The sequence below is a fragment of the Myxine glutinosa genome, chromosome 9, assembly GCF_964187855.1.
Source record: "Myxine glutinosa chromosome 9, kmMyxGlut1.1, whole genome shotgun sequence".
Taxonomy (NCBI): domain Eukaryota; kingdom Metazoa; phylum Chordata; class Myxini; order Myxiniformes; family Myxinidae; genus Myxine; species Myxine glutinosa.
The window spans coordinates 55,660,695-55,676,539 of NC_136269.1; the positions used below are offsets into that span (position 1 = coordinate 55,660,695).

A 15,845-nucleotide genomic window follows, 5' to 3' on the forward strand; every position below is an offset into this window, starting at 1 on the left:
TTCCCAAAAGATCTTTACTGTTTGAACGATTACAAATGGGACATGTAGATTAGCATTCTCTTCAAAGAAGAGTGAGCTTAACAGCACAATTGGAATGGGAGTTTTACTTTGATTCAGTTCTGCTAGGATGAAACCTCGGAACTAAACTGATGTATTTTATTATTCCTAATGGAGAAACTTGTTCATATTATTACAAAGCAGGACAACGGTATGAGGAAACATGAATGAACTTTTACTTTCATCACAGGCACAAAGTAGAAAATGGCCAAATAAACCCAGTGTATGAGATTTGAACCTGAAGTTATAGCATCATGAGCGATGCATCGAGGTGGGAGCACCAAATAGCTCAATGCACACGACTGTGGATTAATCGTCATTCTGCAACAACTATCCTAACAACTGAGCAAGCAAGCATTGAGGTAAGGACCACCAGTTTTAAATTAGCCTAAGTTGGCTGTGTTTGGTGTTTCCATCTGAGTAAAATGCTAATAATCCTGGCATCCCAGTTTCAAATGCCATATGGAGCCGTGTTAATTTGTTAATTGTCTATCTATGCTCTTGTAATTAATGTAAAAGAAAGCCAATATCTTCTAATGTCCTCATCCTATGATACAATACAAGCTCTACTATAATACTTTTCCTGTTTTAAAAAAGAAGTTGAATGTATACCTTTTATCATGAATGAAAATGAATGAAACACAATCCCTTTTACCTGTAGCTTAACCTCATGGGCATGAAGGGCAGATATGAGGTCCTGCCACTCAGTGTGTGCCTTTTCCACATCTGCCTGCAAACCCTGGTCTTGTTCACTGCCAACAAGATCCAGCAGCAGTTCAGCCTTGCAGGTGAACAGGTTCAGCTTCCTGTGGCCATCCTCGCTACCTGCCCGTACCACCTGCCAGGAAATAAGAGACTACTTCTGTGATTCAGCAGTATTGAGAAAAGGTTACATTAAGATTGAGGAAGAAATGTGTCGAAAGATAAGATAAATTATACAACAGTCAGTTAAACACAGGAATAAAACCACATGTCTTGAATACATCCTTATTTCACTTGTGCATCTACTTATAGATATGCACGTCTAATATATCTATATATATATCTATATATATATATATATATATATATATATATATATATATATATATATATATATATATATATATATATATATATATATATATATATATGTATATATATATATATATGTGGGGTTGTCACCCGTGGGAATCCCACAGGCATGGACGTGTGTGACATCTTGATTTAGAATTTGGATGCTGCACATTCAATTTTACAAAATGGTTACTGGCAATTCATCAGATCCAGAAATGGTGTAATGAACACAAATTTATTTATTTCACATAATATGTGACTCCTCACTCCTCTCCACCTGACACTCTCCTCTCTCTCCACCCTCACACCTCTCCAATCCCACTCCTCCTCACACTCCTCTCCAATACCTCCTCACACTCCTCTCCAATACCTCCTCACACTCCTCTCCAATACCTCTTCACACTCCTCTGCAATACCTCCTCACACTCCCCTCTAATACTGCTCACACTTCTCTCCAATACCTCCTCACACTTCTCTCCAATACCTCCTCACACTCCTCTCCAATCCCTCACACTCCTCTCCAATCCCTCACACTCCTCTAGAATCCCTCACACTCCTCTCCACTCCCTCACACTCCTCTCCAATCCCTCACACTCCCCTCCAATCACTCTCCTCTCCAACCCCTCGCTCCTCACTCTCCAACCCCTCGCTCCTCACTCTCCAACGCCTCGCTCCTCACTCTCCAACCCCTAGCTCCTCGCTCTCCAACCCCTAGCTCATCGCTCTCCAACCCCTAGCTCCTCGCTCTCCAACCCCTAGCTCCTCGCTCTCCAACCCCTCACTCCTCACTCTCCAACTCCTCGCCCCTCACTCTCCAACTCCTCGCCCCTCACTCTCCAACTCCTCGCTCTCCAACTCCTCGCTCCTCGCTCTCCAACCCCTCGCTCCTCACTCTCCAACCCCTAGCTCCTCACTCTCCAGCCCCTAGCTCCTCACTCTCCAACCACTAGCTCCTCACTCTCCAACCCCTAACTCCTCACTCTCCAACCCCTAACTCCTCACTCTCCAACACTGCGCTCCTCACTCTCCAACCCCTCGCTCCTCACTCTCCAACCCCTCGCTCCTCACTCTCCAACCCCTCGCTCCTCACTCTCCAACCCCTCGCTCCTCACTCTCCAACCCCTCGCTCCTCACTCTCCAACCCCTCGCTCCTCACTCTCCAACTCCTCGCGCCTCGTTCTCCAACCCCTAGCTCCTCGCTCTCCAACCCCTAGCTCATCGCTCTCCAACCCCTAGCTCCTCGCTCTCCAACTCCTCGCTCCTCACTCTCCAACCCCTAGCTCCTCACTCTCCAACCCCTAGCTCCTCACTCTCCAACCCCTAGCTCCTCACTCTCCAACCCCTAGCTCCTCACTCTCCAAACCCTAGCTCCTCACTCTCCAACCCCTAGCTCCTCACTCTCCAACCCCTAGCTCCTCACTCTCAAACCCCTAGCTCCTCACTCTCCAACCCCTAGCTCCTCACTCTCCAACCCCTAGCTGCTCCTCTCCAACCCCTAGCTCCTCTCCAACCCCGCACTCCTCTCCAATCCCTCGCTCCTCTCCAACCCCTCGCTCCTCTCCAATTTCTCGCTCCTCTCCAACCCCTCACTATGCATGCTGCACAGTGGAAAGCATTGCACACAGGGGAGAGGAGGAAAGGATCACATACAGGGGAGAGGTGGGAGCATAGGGTGGGAAGTGAAACTTCTACCTTCACTTGGTTGACTTCATTTGATTTGACTTGAGAGGGTGGAGGGTGGAGAACCCGCCTTGACTCCTGTTCATTTATAAATTTGAAAGTATTGAAAACACTTCGCTTTACAAAGTAGAAGTGGATTAAAACCAAACGTTATTAATAAATACTAGCCGAAACCCGTGGAACATCCACGGAAGGGAGGATGTGGTGTATGGATAGAGTGTACCATTATGGATGGCATAGGGGATTTGCTTGTCCGAGTAAGAGTTAGGAAGAAAGATGAGAATGAAGAGTGCGTATATGAACAACGATCGCCGACACCGGCACAAATGCATGCTCTGGATTGTCCACTCAGTGGACGGCTTGCTTTCGCCTTCGCCTGTCCAATCAGCGGACGGCTTGCTTCGCCTTTGCCCAGCAGACGCCAATACGATGGCGTCGTAAGATGGCGTCGTATCGGCAGTTAATCGTATGCTTTTGGGCCCCAACGTCGGCGAATTCAGATTTTTCGAGTATGGCTGTACGTGATAAACAAAGAGTGCGGTTCGTAGATCGTAAATCCATTAGTGCCGTGGGCATCGGGTCACTGGGTGGGGCCTAAAAGGGATAACAAAGTCGAGTCCTTACGCTATTATTATATAGATTGTATTCCATAGTTGGTCGACATTATTATGTACATTTTTGAAGTACTGTATTGTTTAATTACATAGTTGGAAAAGAGTTGAATCGCCTTTAACAAACTCTGCATGTAACCCCAGGAATATGGAAAAATATAATTTGACTTCGGTTCGATCCCGAACTTCAGTATTCAGTCGCCGTACTTTTACCAAGTAATCTATCTATCTATCTATAATTCCACTAATCTCTGTGTGTCTGTGTGTGTGTCTGTGTGTTTGTCTGTGACCGCTGTTTCTCGACAACCACGGGTCCGATATACTTGAAACTTGCCAGGTATATTGCTGGGGACCCGAGGATGTGCCTTTTCAAGGTTTCATATTAATCGGACAAGTAGTTACCGAGCTATGGCGATTTCTTTACCAAACTCCGCAAGCCGTTCGCTTTGGACCAAACCATTGCATGTAAATAGAGGGGGGGGATTGTCACCGTACTCGCAAGCCGTTCGCTTTGGACCAAACCATTTCATGTAAATAGAGGGGGGGGATTGTCACCGTACTCGCAAGCCGTTCGCTTTGGACCAAACCATTTCATGTAAATAGAGGGGGGGGATTGTCACCGTACTCGCAGGCCGTTCGCTTTGGACCAAACCATTTCATGTAAATAGAGGGGGGGGATATAATTTTAGATATATATATAGTACGGGCATGCCCTAGTATCTATAATTCCAGTAATCTCTGTGTGTGTGTGTGTGTGTGTGTGTGTGTGTGTGTGTGTGTTTGTCTGTGACCGCTGTTTCTCGACAACCACGGGTCCGATATACTTGAAACTTGCCAGGTATATTGCTGGGGACCCGAGGATGTGCCTTTTCAAGGTTTCATATTAATCGGAGAAGTAGTTACCGAGCTATGGCGATTTATTTACCAAACTCCGCAAGCCGTTCGCTTTGGACCAAACCATTTCATGTAAATAGAGGGGGGGGATTGTCACCGTACTCGCAAGCCGTTCGCTTTCCGTTCACGCAAGCCGTTCACTGGACCAAACCATTTCATGTAAATAGAGGTGGGGGATATAATTTTAGATATATATATAGTACGGGCATGCCCTAGTAATATAAATAACGAAGTCCTGGGAACGTTTTCTTCTCTCCTTCTTCTCTGCTTCCCTCTCTCCTTCCCTCTCTCATTCTCCTCTCTCATTCTCCTCTCTCATTCTCCGCTCTCATTCTCTGCTCTCATTCTCTGCTCTCATTCTCTGCTCTCATTCTCTGCTCTCATTCTCCTCTCTCATTCTCCTCTCTCATTCTCCTCTCTCATTCCTGATTTCTTCCTGTTTACGCTCGAACATAGTCTTCCAACATGTGACATAAGGATTAACGTCAGATAGTATGTTGTAAAGTTCTGCCATCAATTCTTGCAAACATCTGTGATTCTCAGGTCGATTCATACGTTACTTTGTAGCTTGAGCTGTATCCAAAATAAATAATTATGCAAATTGTGCTTGTTCATGTACATGTGATGGATGTAATGGACCACAGCGATGGTAAATTTGACCGTGGATTTTGAAACAGTATGGGCCATTTCCTGGAGGAGATTAGATTTGTGCGCCCAATGATGCAAAAGCTAATGCCGAATTGTAATTCCGGATATTGTCTCGGAAGTTGCGACATTTTCCATCGTCACCCTGATAAAGTTGTTGCAGTCGAGCAGGTATGGCAAATAGTGGAGGTAATTTAACTTTTCCCTTGGAACAACACAGTGAAAATACACCCCCTTGTCCTGTTGATTCATTTGTGAAATAGTGTGCAGAACAGTACACACATGGTGGCGTCATCGGATCGCAATTATGCTCTTCAACAATATTATCGGATACCTTGGCTGGATTCATCATGGCTGCGGTTGTATATGTTTGCTGAGCCCTCCAACATCTTTGTTGCTCAGCATGCCATGAGAGTCTGTGTTGACGTTCATCGACGGTCTCGTTCTCACACCTCATCATTGTTGCAGCAGCATCCTGTGCGAGTCTGTGTTCACGTTCATCGACGGTCTCGTTCTCCCTCCTCATCATTGTTGCAGCAGCATCCTGTGCGAGTCTGTGTTCATGTTCGTCGAGGGTCTCATTCTCCCGTCTCATTCGTTTTCTTGCTGCATCCTATTGAAGTCTGCGTTCTTCATCGACCGTCTCGTTCATTTTGGAAATGGAAGTTTCCATGCAACGCATGAATTGCCACAATCCTCAAGAGGAAGTGTCTCGTCATCATCAAATGGCAAGTAAATTACATTGTGAAAATTATCTGCTTGGTCATCATGCTTGGTCATGGTCATCTGCCATCTGCTTGGAAATCAGCCAACATCACCGCTTTGCACAAAAAATGTGCAAAAACAGATCCTAGCAACTACAGACCAATCAGCCTTCTCCCAATTATCAGCAATGTCATTGAATCCATCATTGCTTCGGATATGAAATCTTTCCTCTTCTCCAATGGCTTGATCTCTGATCATCAATTTGGTTTCAGACCAGGTCACTCTACTCTGGACATGCTGCTTCTGCTTTCTCAACAATGGATGGAGGTCCTCAATGCCAAACAGGAAATTAGAGCTGTCTCCATTGACATATCACGTGCCTTCGATACGGTCTGGCACCCCGCTCTGCTCACCAAGCTCTCCTCCTTTGCCATCCATGGAAATCTCCACGCATGGCTGGCGGACTTCCTCTCTAGTCGTAGCCAACGTGTGGCCCTGAATGGGTTTCTCACATCTCCTCTTCCTGTTCAGGCTGGAGTTCCCCAAGGCAGTGTTCTGGGCCCTGTGCTTTTTCTGGTCTTTATCAATGATCTCTCTGACTCTCTTGAAAATCCTCTCTATCTCTTTGCTGATGACTCTACTCTCTGTCGCTCCATTCCTCATCCCTCAGATCGGCAGTCTGCAGCCTCCTGCATTCAGAAAATGCAGACTCTGCAGAGTGCAGACTCTGCAGACCTGGACAAAATCACAGACTGGGCAAACAAGTGGAACATGTCCTTCAATCCTGACAAATCTCACTCTTACGATGTCTCTCCAAAAAGACCGACTGGACAACCCTCCCATCCACTTTCTCAATAATCCTCTCCAAGAAGTTCTGTCACTCAAGCTTTTGGGTCTCACTATCTCCCATGATCGTTCCTGGGAAAACCACATTTCAAATCTGGCCTCCTCCGTCGTGCGAAGTCCTTCCTTGGCACACCTGAGCTCCTCACCACATACAAGGCTTTCATCCGCAGCTCAATGGAATACTGCTCTCCCCTCTGGGCTGGTGCTCCTGCCTCACACCTAGCTCGTCTTCACGCTGTTGAAACCAAAGCGTTCAGAATCATTGGAATCTCCCGCGATGAAGCTAACTCCGAGGGCCTTTCACTCACTCACCGCAGGCAGGTTGGTGGTCTTTCCGTCTTCTACCGACTCCTCTCCGGCCTTGCCCCCCCCCCCCCAGCTCTCTCTGGGCTCTACCCCCAAATATTCCTACAGGTCGCACAAGATCTGCCTGCAACCCTCTTATGGTTAAACTGCCAAAATCAAGACTCTCTGCTCACCATCACTCCTTCATTCCTCTTTTCTCCCGCCTCTGGAACAAACTCCCTCACTCTCTTCACTCCCACTCCTCTCTCCAGGTCTTTAAAACAGCTGTTCACCACCATCTCTTATCTTGACTTAAATGGATGGAGGTCCTCATGGCCCCATACAAAACCTTGATCTTTTCTACCCCCGCTAATTTCACCCCAAATCCACTTTTTTGAAATACCAAACTTCGTTCCTGGAAATCCTTGGTGTCCTTGTGTTTTATACTTCTCCCAGCCCCCCCCCCCTTCCCACGCCTCCTGCCCCCCCAAGCCCTCTCCCTCCCACACATCTCCCGATGTACCTGCTCTCAAATGTTGTGTTTGTGTGCTTCCCCTTCCCTCCCCATCTTGTCTACCACTCCCTCTTTTTATATATTTTGTTTGTCTGTTTGATTTGTTTGTGTGATAAATGTTAGCTCTTTCACGAGCCTCGATTTTGTACACAAAAAAAGAAGAAAAAGAAAAAGCACCCTCTGGTACAATGAAGAATTCATAGTGGATTCTATAATGGTGAGCTGCCCAGGCCCTGATGCAGCAAAGCTGCCCCAAAACCATAATATTTCCACCACCATGCTTTACAGTTGGTACCAGGTTCTTGTGGTCCAATGTTGTCTTTGGTTTTCGCCAAGCATGTCTTCTGGTACTGTGGCCAAATATCTCTACCTCTGACATCTGTCCAGAGCACATTGTTCCAGAAGTGCTGGTCTTTGCGTTGGTGTTCATTGGCAAACTTTAGTCTTGCCCTGATGTTCTTTCCGGACAGCCAAGGTTTCCTCCTGGCACACCTCCCATGTAGATCAAATTTGTGCAGCCTCTTTCTAATGGTAGACTCGTGCACTTTGACATCAACAGTGGCAAGAGCTACCTGTAGGTCCCGTGATGATATTCTGGGGTTCTTGGAGACTTCTTTCAGCATCTTGCGGTCTGCTCTCGGGCTGAACTTGCTGGGGTGGCCTGGCCTGAACAAGTTGGCAGTTGTTTGGAATCTTCTCCACTTGTAGATGATCTTCCGGACAGTCGAATGATTGATTTCAAATTGTTTGGAGATCTTTTTAAATCCCTTCCCAGACTCGTAGGCATCTATAACCTTCTTTCTGAAGGTCTCAGAGAGCTCTTTTGATCTAGGCATGGTGACGCCGCACACTTCAACAACAAAGAGCAAACCAAACTAAATGTATGAGGTTTAAATAAGACAGGTTCCTCCAAGATCCTCTCTAACGATGTTCTAATCATTTGCACCTGAGCTGGTGCACCTGATTCTAATTTTAGGTGTTTGAAGTCGTGATAAATGTAGGGGTGTACTTACTTTTTCCACATGCGAAATATGCATTTATGTTTATTTCAATGATACAATGGACTACAAAATGTAAATGTTTCATGATATTTGTTATATTATATCACCTTTATCTATCAATATTGTTGAAATGAAGATCAAATAGCTGCATGTTGAAATATGTTGAAAAAGTCAAAATTTTACATGGGGTGTACTTACTTTTTCACGTGACTGTGTACACACACACACACACACACACACACACACACACACACACACACACACACACACACACGCACACACACACACACACACACACACACACACACACACTTTATAAAATAAAAACAAGTCAGGAGACGACGATGGTTCACGGGCGAGCGGTATTCAATGACAAAGGTCAAAACCGACATTGAAAATATATAAATAGGAATGTATTATCTGTTATGAGACTAGTTAGCTCCACAATACCGAAAATTCGGTTCGATTCCGACAACTTTGAAAATTTGACCTTTGTGACCTTGAAATGTCAAAAGGAAGGATGCTGACCTTGAAATGAGATAGAAAATGATGTATAATCAGTTATGAGGTTAGTTAGCTACACAATACCGAAAATTCGGTTCGATTCCGACAACTTTGAAAATTTGACCCTTGTGACCTTCAAAGGTCAAAGGTCGAACATTCTGAAATTTGTTGGAAAACTTGTATTTCATGATGTATGTGATAATATAACAAACATGTACGACATTTCACCCTATCAGGAAGCAAACAATGTAATAAAACCATCAAAAATCGACTTTTCTAAATTTCGTGACTTTGTGACCTTGACCTTGGGGCGAAAATTAAAAATCGAGCTCTGTGGGGCTAGACACATGACATTGGCCTGACCAAATACTGAAACCCCTGTCAGATTCCACCAACTCCCTCGGAGAAGATGTAGCTTGAACTCGATTACCCCCTAAAAAGACATCTTTTTCGTGCGTGGCTCCGCCCACAATGGGCACAATACGCCCACTCTAGGCAGGACACAACTAGATCATGATATCAACCACCCACCCAAGTTTCATCAAGATCAGATGATATCATCGGGTAGTTATGCTACGGACAGACAGACACACAGACACACACCCATGACGAATATAGTGGTCACTGTTTGATAACTCGTGAACCAAAATAAAATAGAGAAGAGGAATGGACAAGTGAGGATAGGGTATAAAGTGGAAGGTATAGTGGAGTTGGAAAGGAGGGACATGAAAAAAATGGTCAAATTATTGGAAGAGAAAAGGCATTGTCTGGGTAAGTTGTTAGGTTGGAAGTAGTTGAGTGGTGCAATGTGTGGTGATGTGTGGTCCAATCAAGATGATGTGTGGTGCACCATTGTGTGGTGCAATGTGAGCAAGTGCTCCATTATTATGCATACATAACATGTATATGGTCCATAATTGTTTAAGTCGACATTTTGTTACATGAACAGTGCATTAAATATAGTTTCATCATCATTTATCCCACGATATCACAAATCATTAGGGGGCCATGTTGGCATCCCCATGGGCAAATAGACCTGTTGGTTCCTCCGGCAGGAATTTCTAATTTGTTTTTGGTGCAGGTGATAACTTGCATACTCTTAATCCAAACACATTGTTGGACCCTTAACATCCACCAAAAACAATATCAGCAGACCATGTAAGCTTAACATCCATCTGAGAGACATTGCACTTACTGATACAACACCATGCCTGTGAGCGGTCAATCGGACATTTTATAATCGGGTCGACAATCAAACCCAGATTAGTCAGCTGAAAGGTAAGTGTGCTACTTCTGCGTCATCCTGTCAGAGAAAATGTAACCAAAACAATGTGATTTAATGACCTGGATTTTATGCAGACCCTCTCGAACTCCATCAACACTGCTGTATGTTTCTGGTTCCTTGCTTAGTGAGGCTCGGGACAGTACCATCCATTGTTGGAAATCTCGCTGGGCGGCTTGCAGACGCTTTCGAAGAAGTCGCTCCCCATCTTGATAGAGCCGAGATGCCTGCAGCTTTAGCCTTAACCACAAACACAAGGTTAACCAACTCCAATGGCTTTCATAGCTTAGAGGTGTGGTCTGGGTAAAGTAAATACATTAAAGGTTTATTAGTACGGCTGCAAAAAAAGTCCTTCAAATGGACAATCAGTTGTGATCAATGGATGTCAGGAATTCTAGTCCTGGCCTTCAGACCTTCAGATATCGTCCCAGGATTTCTGAACACATTGCGTGAAAGCTCTTTGTCACCATGAATACAAATCTGCACATAGTGTAAGAAATATTGTGAAACTGCAACTGTTGCTGAACAACAAAGTTACCTGCTGTGTTCCCGAATGGCATCATAAACACTGTCAGATAGTGGACCAACATCCTTTGAATAAGAGCACAGGTTGTGAAGAAGGGCTTTAACATCCTCGTTCAACTGTTCCACTTCAAAAAGTTTCTCTTGAACTTCCTAAGGAATGCCAGAAGGTGTGCAATCACAGCAACGAGCCGTCAAGGTAAATCAAAACCATTTCAGTGAAAGCCCAACAAATCCCTTGCAGCTATATTTATTAAATCCCTGTGTGAAACAACAAAATTGAAGAAGTGCAAATAATTTCTTTGGGAAGCAATTTATAGATTCACCTTGGCTTTCTTAGAAGCTGCAACTACTTCAACATCTGTTCCTTCAACTTTGCTGACTCCACCCAAAACTTCACTCATTTGTTTCACTTCCCTCTCAACCAGCTTGAGTTTCAGTTGCAGACCCTCATATGCCACCTCAAACTTTTGTTTTGTACTCATTGCCTCGCACAGCGCCGCTTCCAGCTCTCCCTCGGACTTCAATGCCTGCTCTTCCCAAACATTCCACTCATTCTGCGTCCGAATAACTTCTGCGTCGATGAGTGCATGGCCGCTTTGGGCAGTGTGCCCCTTCACCACCCCAGCCTGTGTGTGCACGCGATTCTTCCTCTCTGCGCCACCCACGCGCAATGACAACAGCTCCTGCATTCATAACGAGAGTAGTTTAGATAACAAATGCAACGCTAGTACATGGAGGTATCTGAGGAAATATCAATCTTACCTTGACCTTGACTAGCTTTTTCTGCAATGTATCAGCATCACCTCCAGCCTCCGTCCATCTATTTAACTCCTCACAGGCCGAGTGTAGCCACGTGTTGAGATCATTTACATACTGCAGCCATTGTTGATGATCTTGCAGGTTTGATTCCAACTGCACTACACGCTCCTGTGTGAAATCAAACAAACAGGAGGTCAACAAATATATTATAAAATGGCTACTTGTGTTCACTATTCCAAAGATTATTTAACATTTGAGATATGTGTTAGTCTTCAGGCAAACATTATGTTGATGTTCAACGAAAGTTTGAATTAGAGTACATGAATAAAGTGCACCTTGTTAAAGAGATGATAAAATAGTAATAAAGTACATTATGTCATAGCATGGTCTGACAGGATGATGTGGAGTAAACTTACCTTTCAGTTGTGTAATCTTGGTTTGATTCTAGACAGGTATATAACATGTTGGAGTGGTGATTGTTTTGACCAGCCTGGCTGATTTAACCTTAATACGCAGGGCGTTGCATCGAGTGTACTATCCCTTGGATGGACGTTAAACTGAGGACCCATCTGATAACGGCCCATGGATGTTAGAGATCCCATGGTCTTTAGAAAGGGGTTTTTCCTGCTCTTTTCCCATTCTCCAAATTTTTGACACATTATTTATTGGTGTTCGTTCTCCTTTCTCTTCGACACAATTTTTGGGGCTGTGTGCTTCATGCCATTTCTCTTTCAGGTGCTATGTTTTCTAATTATTCTTATTCTTCGTAATATCGACCAAGGTGGGCAACACAGCCACTGAGCTTGGGGGACGTGCTATACTTTGCCTACCAACGACGTCATAACAATGGCACCGCTTTTCTCAACGCACTCAGCGGGGTATTTCCTCAGGAGCCTGATTTGTTCGTGGTCTTTTTTGGCCTCATGTACAAATTATATTCGATGATCTGTTGAGCTTTTTACATATGGGCCAATCCTTCTTCAAAGGCTTGGTGGTGATGCAGAGCTTGCTTGCTGTCTTGTAGTTTGCTTTGGGTGACCCTTATTACCCCTTGGAAATGCTCAAACTTGCTCCTGCAAGTCCCAACACAAATACTCCAGTAATGCCATGTTTTTTTGTGAAATGTTTTGCAAACATTAAGCCATTTCCTTGTTTTGATGTCCAATTTGTTGATTTCGCCTTATAGCTAATATACTGGAACATAATTGATAATAATTGGAACACTGGGACTACTAGATTGTTTATAGCTTTGACCTTGCTTCTTGGAGAAAGGTATGTTTTCAGCATTAGCCTGAAAATGATAACCCTCGTCGAAAGTTCTTCACAGATAATTCTCGACAACTTCCCTGACCATTTATTGAAACGAAACGTGAAACGACCTAAATTCAGGATCACTGCTCACCTCCACTCATTCATTCCTCCCTTTTCCCACCAGTGGAACCAACTTCCACATTCTCTTCTAACTAATCCCCACTTCCCCACCCCCAAGTATTTAAGACAGTTGTTCATCATCTCAGATCGTCCCCCATCCAAAACCATGATCTTTTCTACCCCAGTTAACAACAGCTCCTGCATTAATTAACAATTGCAAATTACATAAAACATCCGTAAAACATCTATCCTTGGCAAAAAGAAAAACAAACCTTTTCTGAGGTGGCAACATCATAGTAGTGCGAGCGAAGTTTTCCGGTGATGTCTTCACGAAATGTGGCGTCACCAGTGGTTTGCAGAAGTACCTGAGCCTTCTCCAGGAGGCAATCAAGCAAAGGTGCCTGTCCCTCTATGTCAGCTAATGTGGCAGATGCTTGCTCAACCAGCACCTCCTTTTCCTTTAAGTCAATGGCAGCCTGAGGAGGCAGCGCAAGCTGTTGGGCTGTATTATCCAACCAAACGATAAAGTTCTTCTTCCTTTCTTTATAGGACTTCCACTCTTGGTTCAATTTCTCCAACCGCCTGCCAACAAAAGCAAACACATATCACACATCAAAAAGATAACATATTGTCGTGTGACTACCCTGTGTGGTGAACACTGCAGGGTGACACAGAGGACCAAACAAGGTCCGTGGCGTTCAATAACACTCCGAGGCGTTCAATTCAATATGATGGTATTCGTTATACGCGTGGGAAAGGGGGGATGATGAACTTACCTGGACGGCCTCGACCCGACGTCTTCACACATGGATAAATTAACTCAACCGACACAGGTTTAAAATGCACAACAAAATGTCGGCTTTCTTAAGAAATTGCCGGTCACAAAGAAAATGTACTTGTGCCATCTGCACGACCACCGCCAGCACCTGATCATGCTGCCACTTGTATCTTCCTGCTGCCAATGCTACTGAGCATGCACTCAGTGCATGCTGCACCGTTCCCAAACCTCCACACAAAGAACATCTCTCCTCCTGCAACAACCCCCACAATCTCAAGTTTACTGGTGACGGAAGCACATCATATGTTGCCCACAACAGGAAACTCAACAATATTGGCTCCATCGTCCAAATCCCTTGCCACTTCAATGTCCTCACCCACACACCTTCCTACGTATTCCAAGCACCTTGCTGTGCCTGTCTGACTGCTTTCACATATCTCCCCTCCTCCTCCTTTCTTCTCACCTCCCTCTCAACCATCTTCCTCCTATGTTTCACACATGCCTTTCCCCATCGCTCATGCTTCATCCACCCCAAGCCATGCTTCCCATGCTGTACCATCCCCAAGACCTCCTCCTGTTGCAACCGCTCCTCCATCTCATCCACCTCTGCTCTTGCATTCCACTTCAGACTTCCCTTCTTCTCTGGGAGACCATTCTTTACCACTGAATCACTTGAATCCCGCAACATCATGAACTCCCGCACCCTCACCACCTTAAACTCCTCGGTTAATGATGTCAAGGGAAACCGAAGTTTTCCTCCCTCACCATAAGAGGAAATGTTCGTCAAACAGCGTGGCACTCCCAACCACCTCCTCACAAACCCGCTCACCACATCCTCCATCCTCTCGACATGCCCAATCGCAATATCATACATCATCAATGGCCACAATACTCGTGGCATCAATCCAAACTTCAAACAGTGCAACAAACCTTCAATTTACCTGGCAAACCACATCCATCAATCCTCTTGAAACCTCTCAAAAGCTTGTTCCTCACCGCCTCCACCCTTCTCACATCATTCAACCTCACTGTATACCATCTTCCCAAACTCTTCACAGGGGCCTCTGTCAATGATGGAACCACCTCCCCTCCAAGCTCAAACCTGTGCATGTTATCCACCACTCCTCGTCTCACTACCACACTCCTCGACTTTCTTGCTTTAAAGCCCATTCTTGCCCACCGCATCAACCTTTCCAGTCGTCCCAGTACCTCTACTGCTGCATCAGCCGACTGTTGGACAACTGTCAGGGCAAACTCTGACCAGGGGCTAGCTCCACTTCACTGCATGTATCAACAACTCCATAACCAGCCCAAACAAAATAGGCAGATGGTACATCCCATCAGGATACCCACTTCCAACTTCTCTCACTCTGTTACATCGGACTGTGTCACAAACCGCATCCAAAACTGATCATAATATGCCATCAAAAATTCCCTAAATCTCCGTGGCACCCAAAATAAATCCATGACATACCTGATCAAGGCATGCGGCACTGACCCATATGCATTCTCCATATCCAGCCATACCACCGCAACATCCTTCCTTTTCCTCTTTGCCTCCTGTAACACTTGCCAGACCATTGCTGAGTGTTCAATGCATCCTGGTGATCATGGTATTCCTGCCTTCTGCACAGAACCAACCATATTCAAAACCATTCTCTCTAAATTGGCGCATGTGCAAGATTGGAGGTCTCGTCTCTTCAAAGCTGTCCATGCGCGCTCGCTTTCGAAGTTAAGTAACTTTTCACAATTGTGTTTTTGTCGAAACTGTATCTTTCTCTCGGTGATGTACCTATTGGGGTGTCTTTAATAGTATTCTTGGTGTTGGTTTTTCATACCTGTGGTCAGAATCGTCGGTCTTTCGTATCGTGTATTCTGAGGCCTAAGTGTAGTACTAGGCTACCGTGTCCGACCTTGGCTTGAGGCTTTGTTTTTGTCTCAGCGGTTCTCCGATCGCGCTGCAATTACTTTCCGGTCTCTGTTTTTCACGGTCTTTTCACCCCATACTTCCTTGTTTTAAAATCTCAAAAAACAAAGAAAAAAAAAACATTTCCTTCTGTTCTTATTCGTTTATTCGTTCTTATTTGTTCGTTCGTTCTTCGACCACGTTGTTTGTGATCACGTGATCACGTTGTTAAAAAATGTCTCACCTGTCCCCTGAAGACCTGTACTCTGTCATATTCTATAACACCTTTTCTTCTTCTTCTATAAAAGGATGCTTTCGACTTGCTCACCAAATCTATTCATTCCAAAAAAAAAATCCATCTCTTATAGTGCATCTTTCATTCATTCCCTAAACTCTCCAGCACTCCATCCTCCCTCCAGCGTCCTC

At 44.9% G+C, this 15,845-nt stretch overlaps 1 protein-coding gene across 1 annotated transcript in view; it reads right to left on the reverse strand.

Annotated features, from left to right (window-relative positions):
* LOC137435376 (nesprin-1) overlaps nt 1-15,845 on the reverse strand; it is a 375,431-nt gene that overhangs the window by 306,219 nt on the left and 53,367 nt on the right. The window contains exons 24-29 of the mRNA XM_078784359.1: nt 13,008-13,317; nt 11,368-11,532; nt 10,929-11,288; nt 10,619-10,755; nt 10,143-10,320; nt 713-895 (exon numbers count right to left, since the gene is read on the reverse strand). Coding sequence (XP_078640485.1) covers nt 713-895; nt 10,143-10,320; nt 10,619-10,755; nt 10,929-11,288; nt 11,368-11,532; nt 13,008-13,317 — 1,333 coding nt within the window. The remainder of the gene's footprint in view (nt 1-712; nt 896-10,142; nt 10,321-10,618; nt 10,756-10,928; nt 11,289-11,367; nt 11,533-13,007; nt 13,318-15,845) is intronic.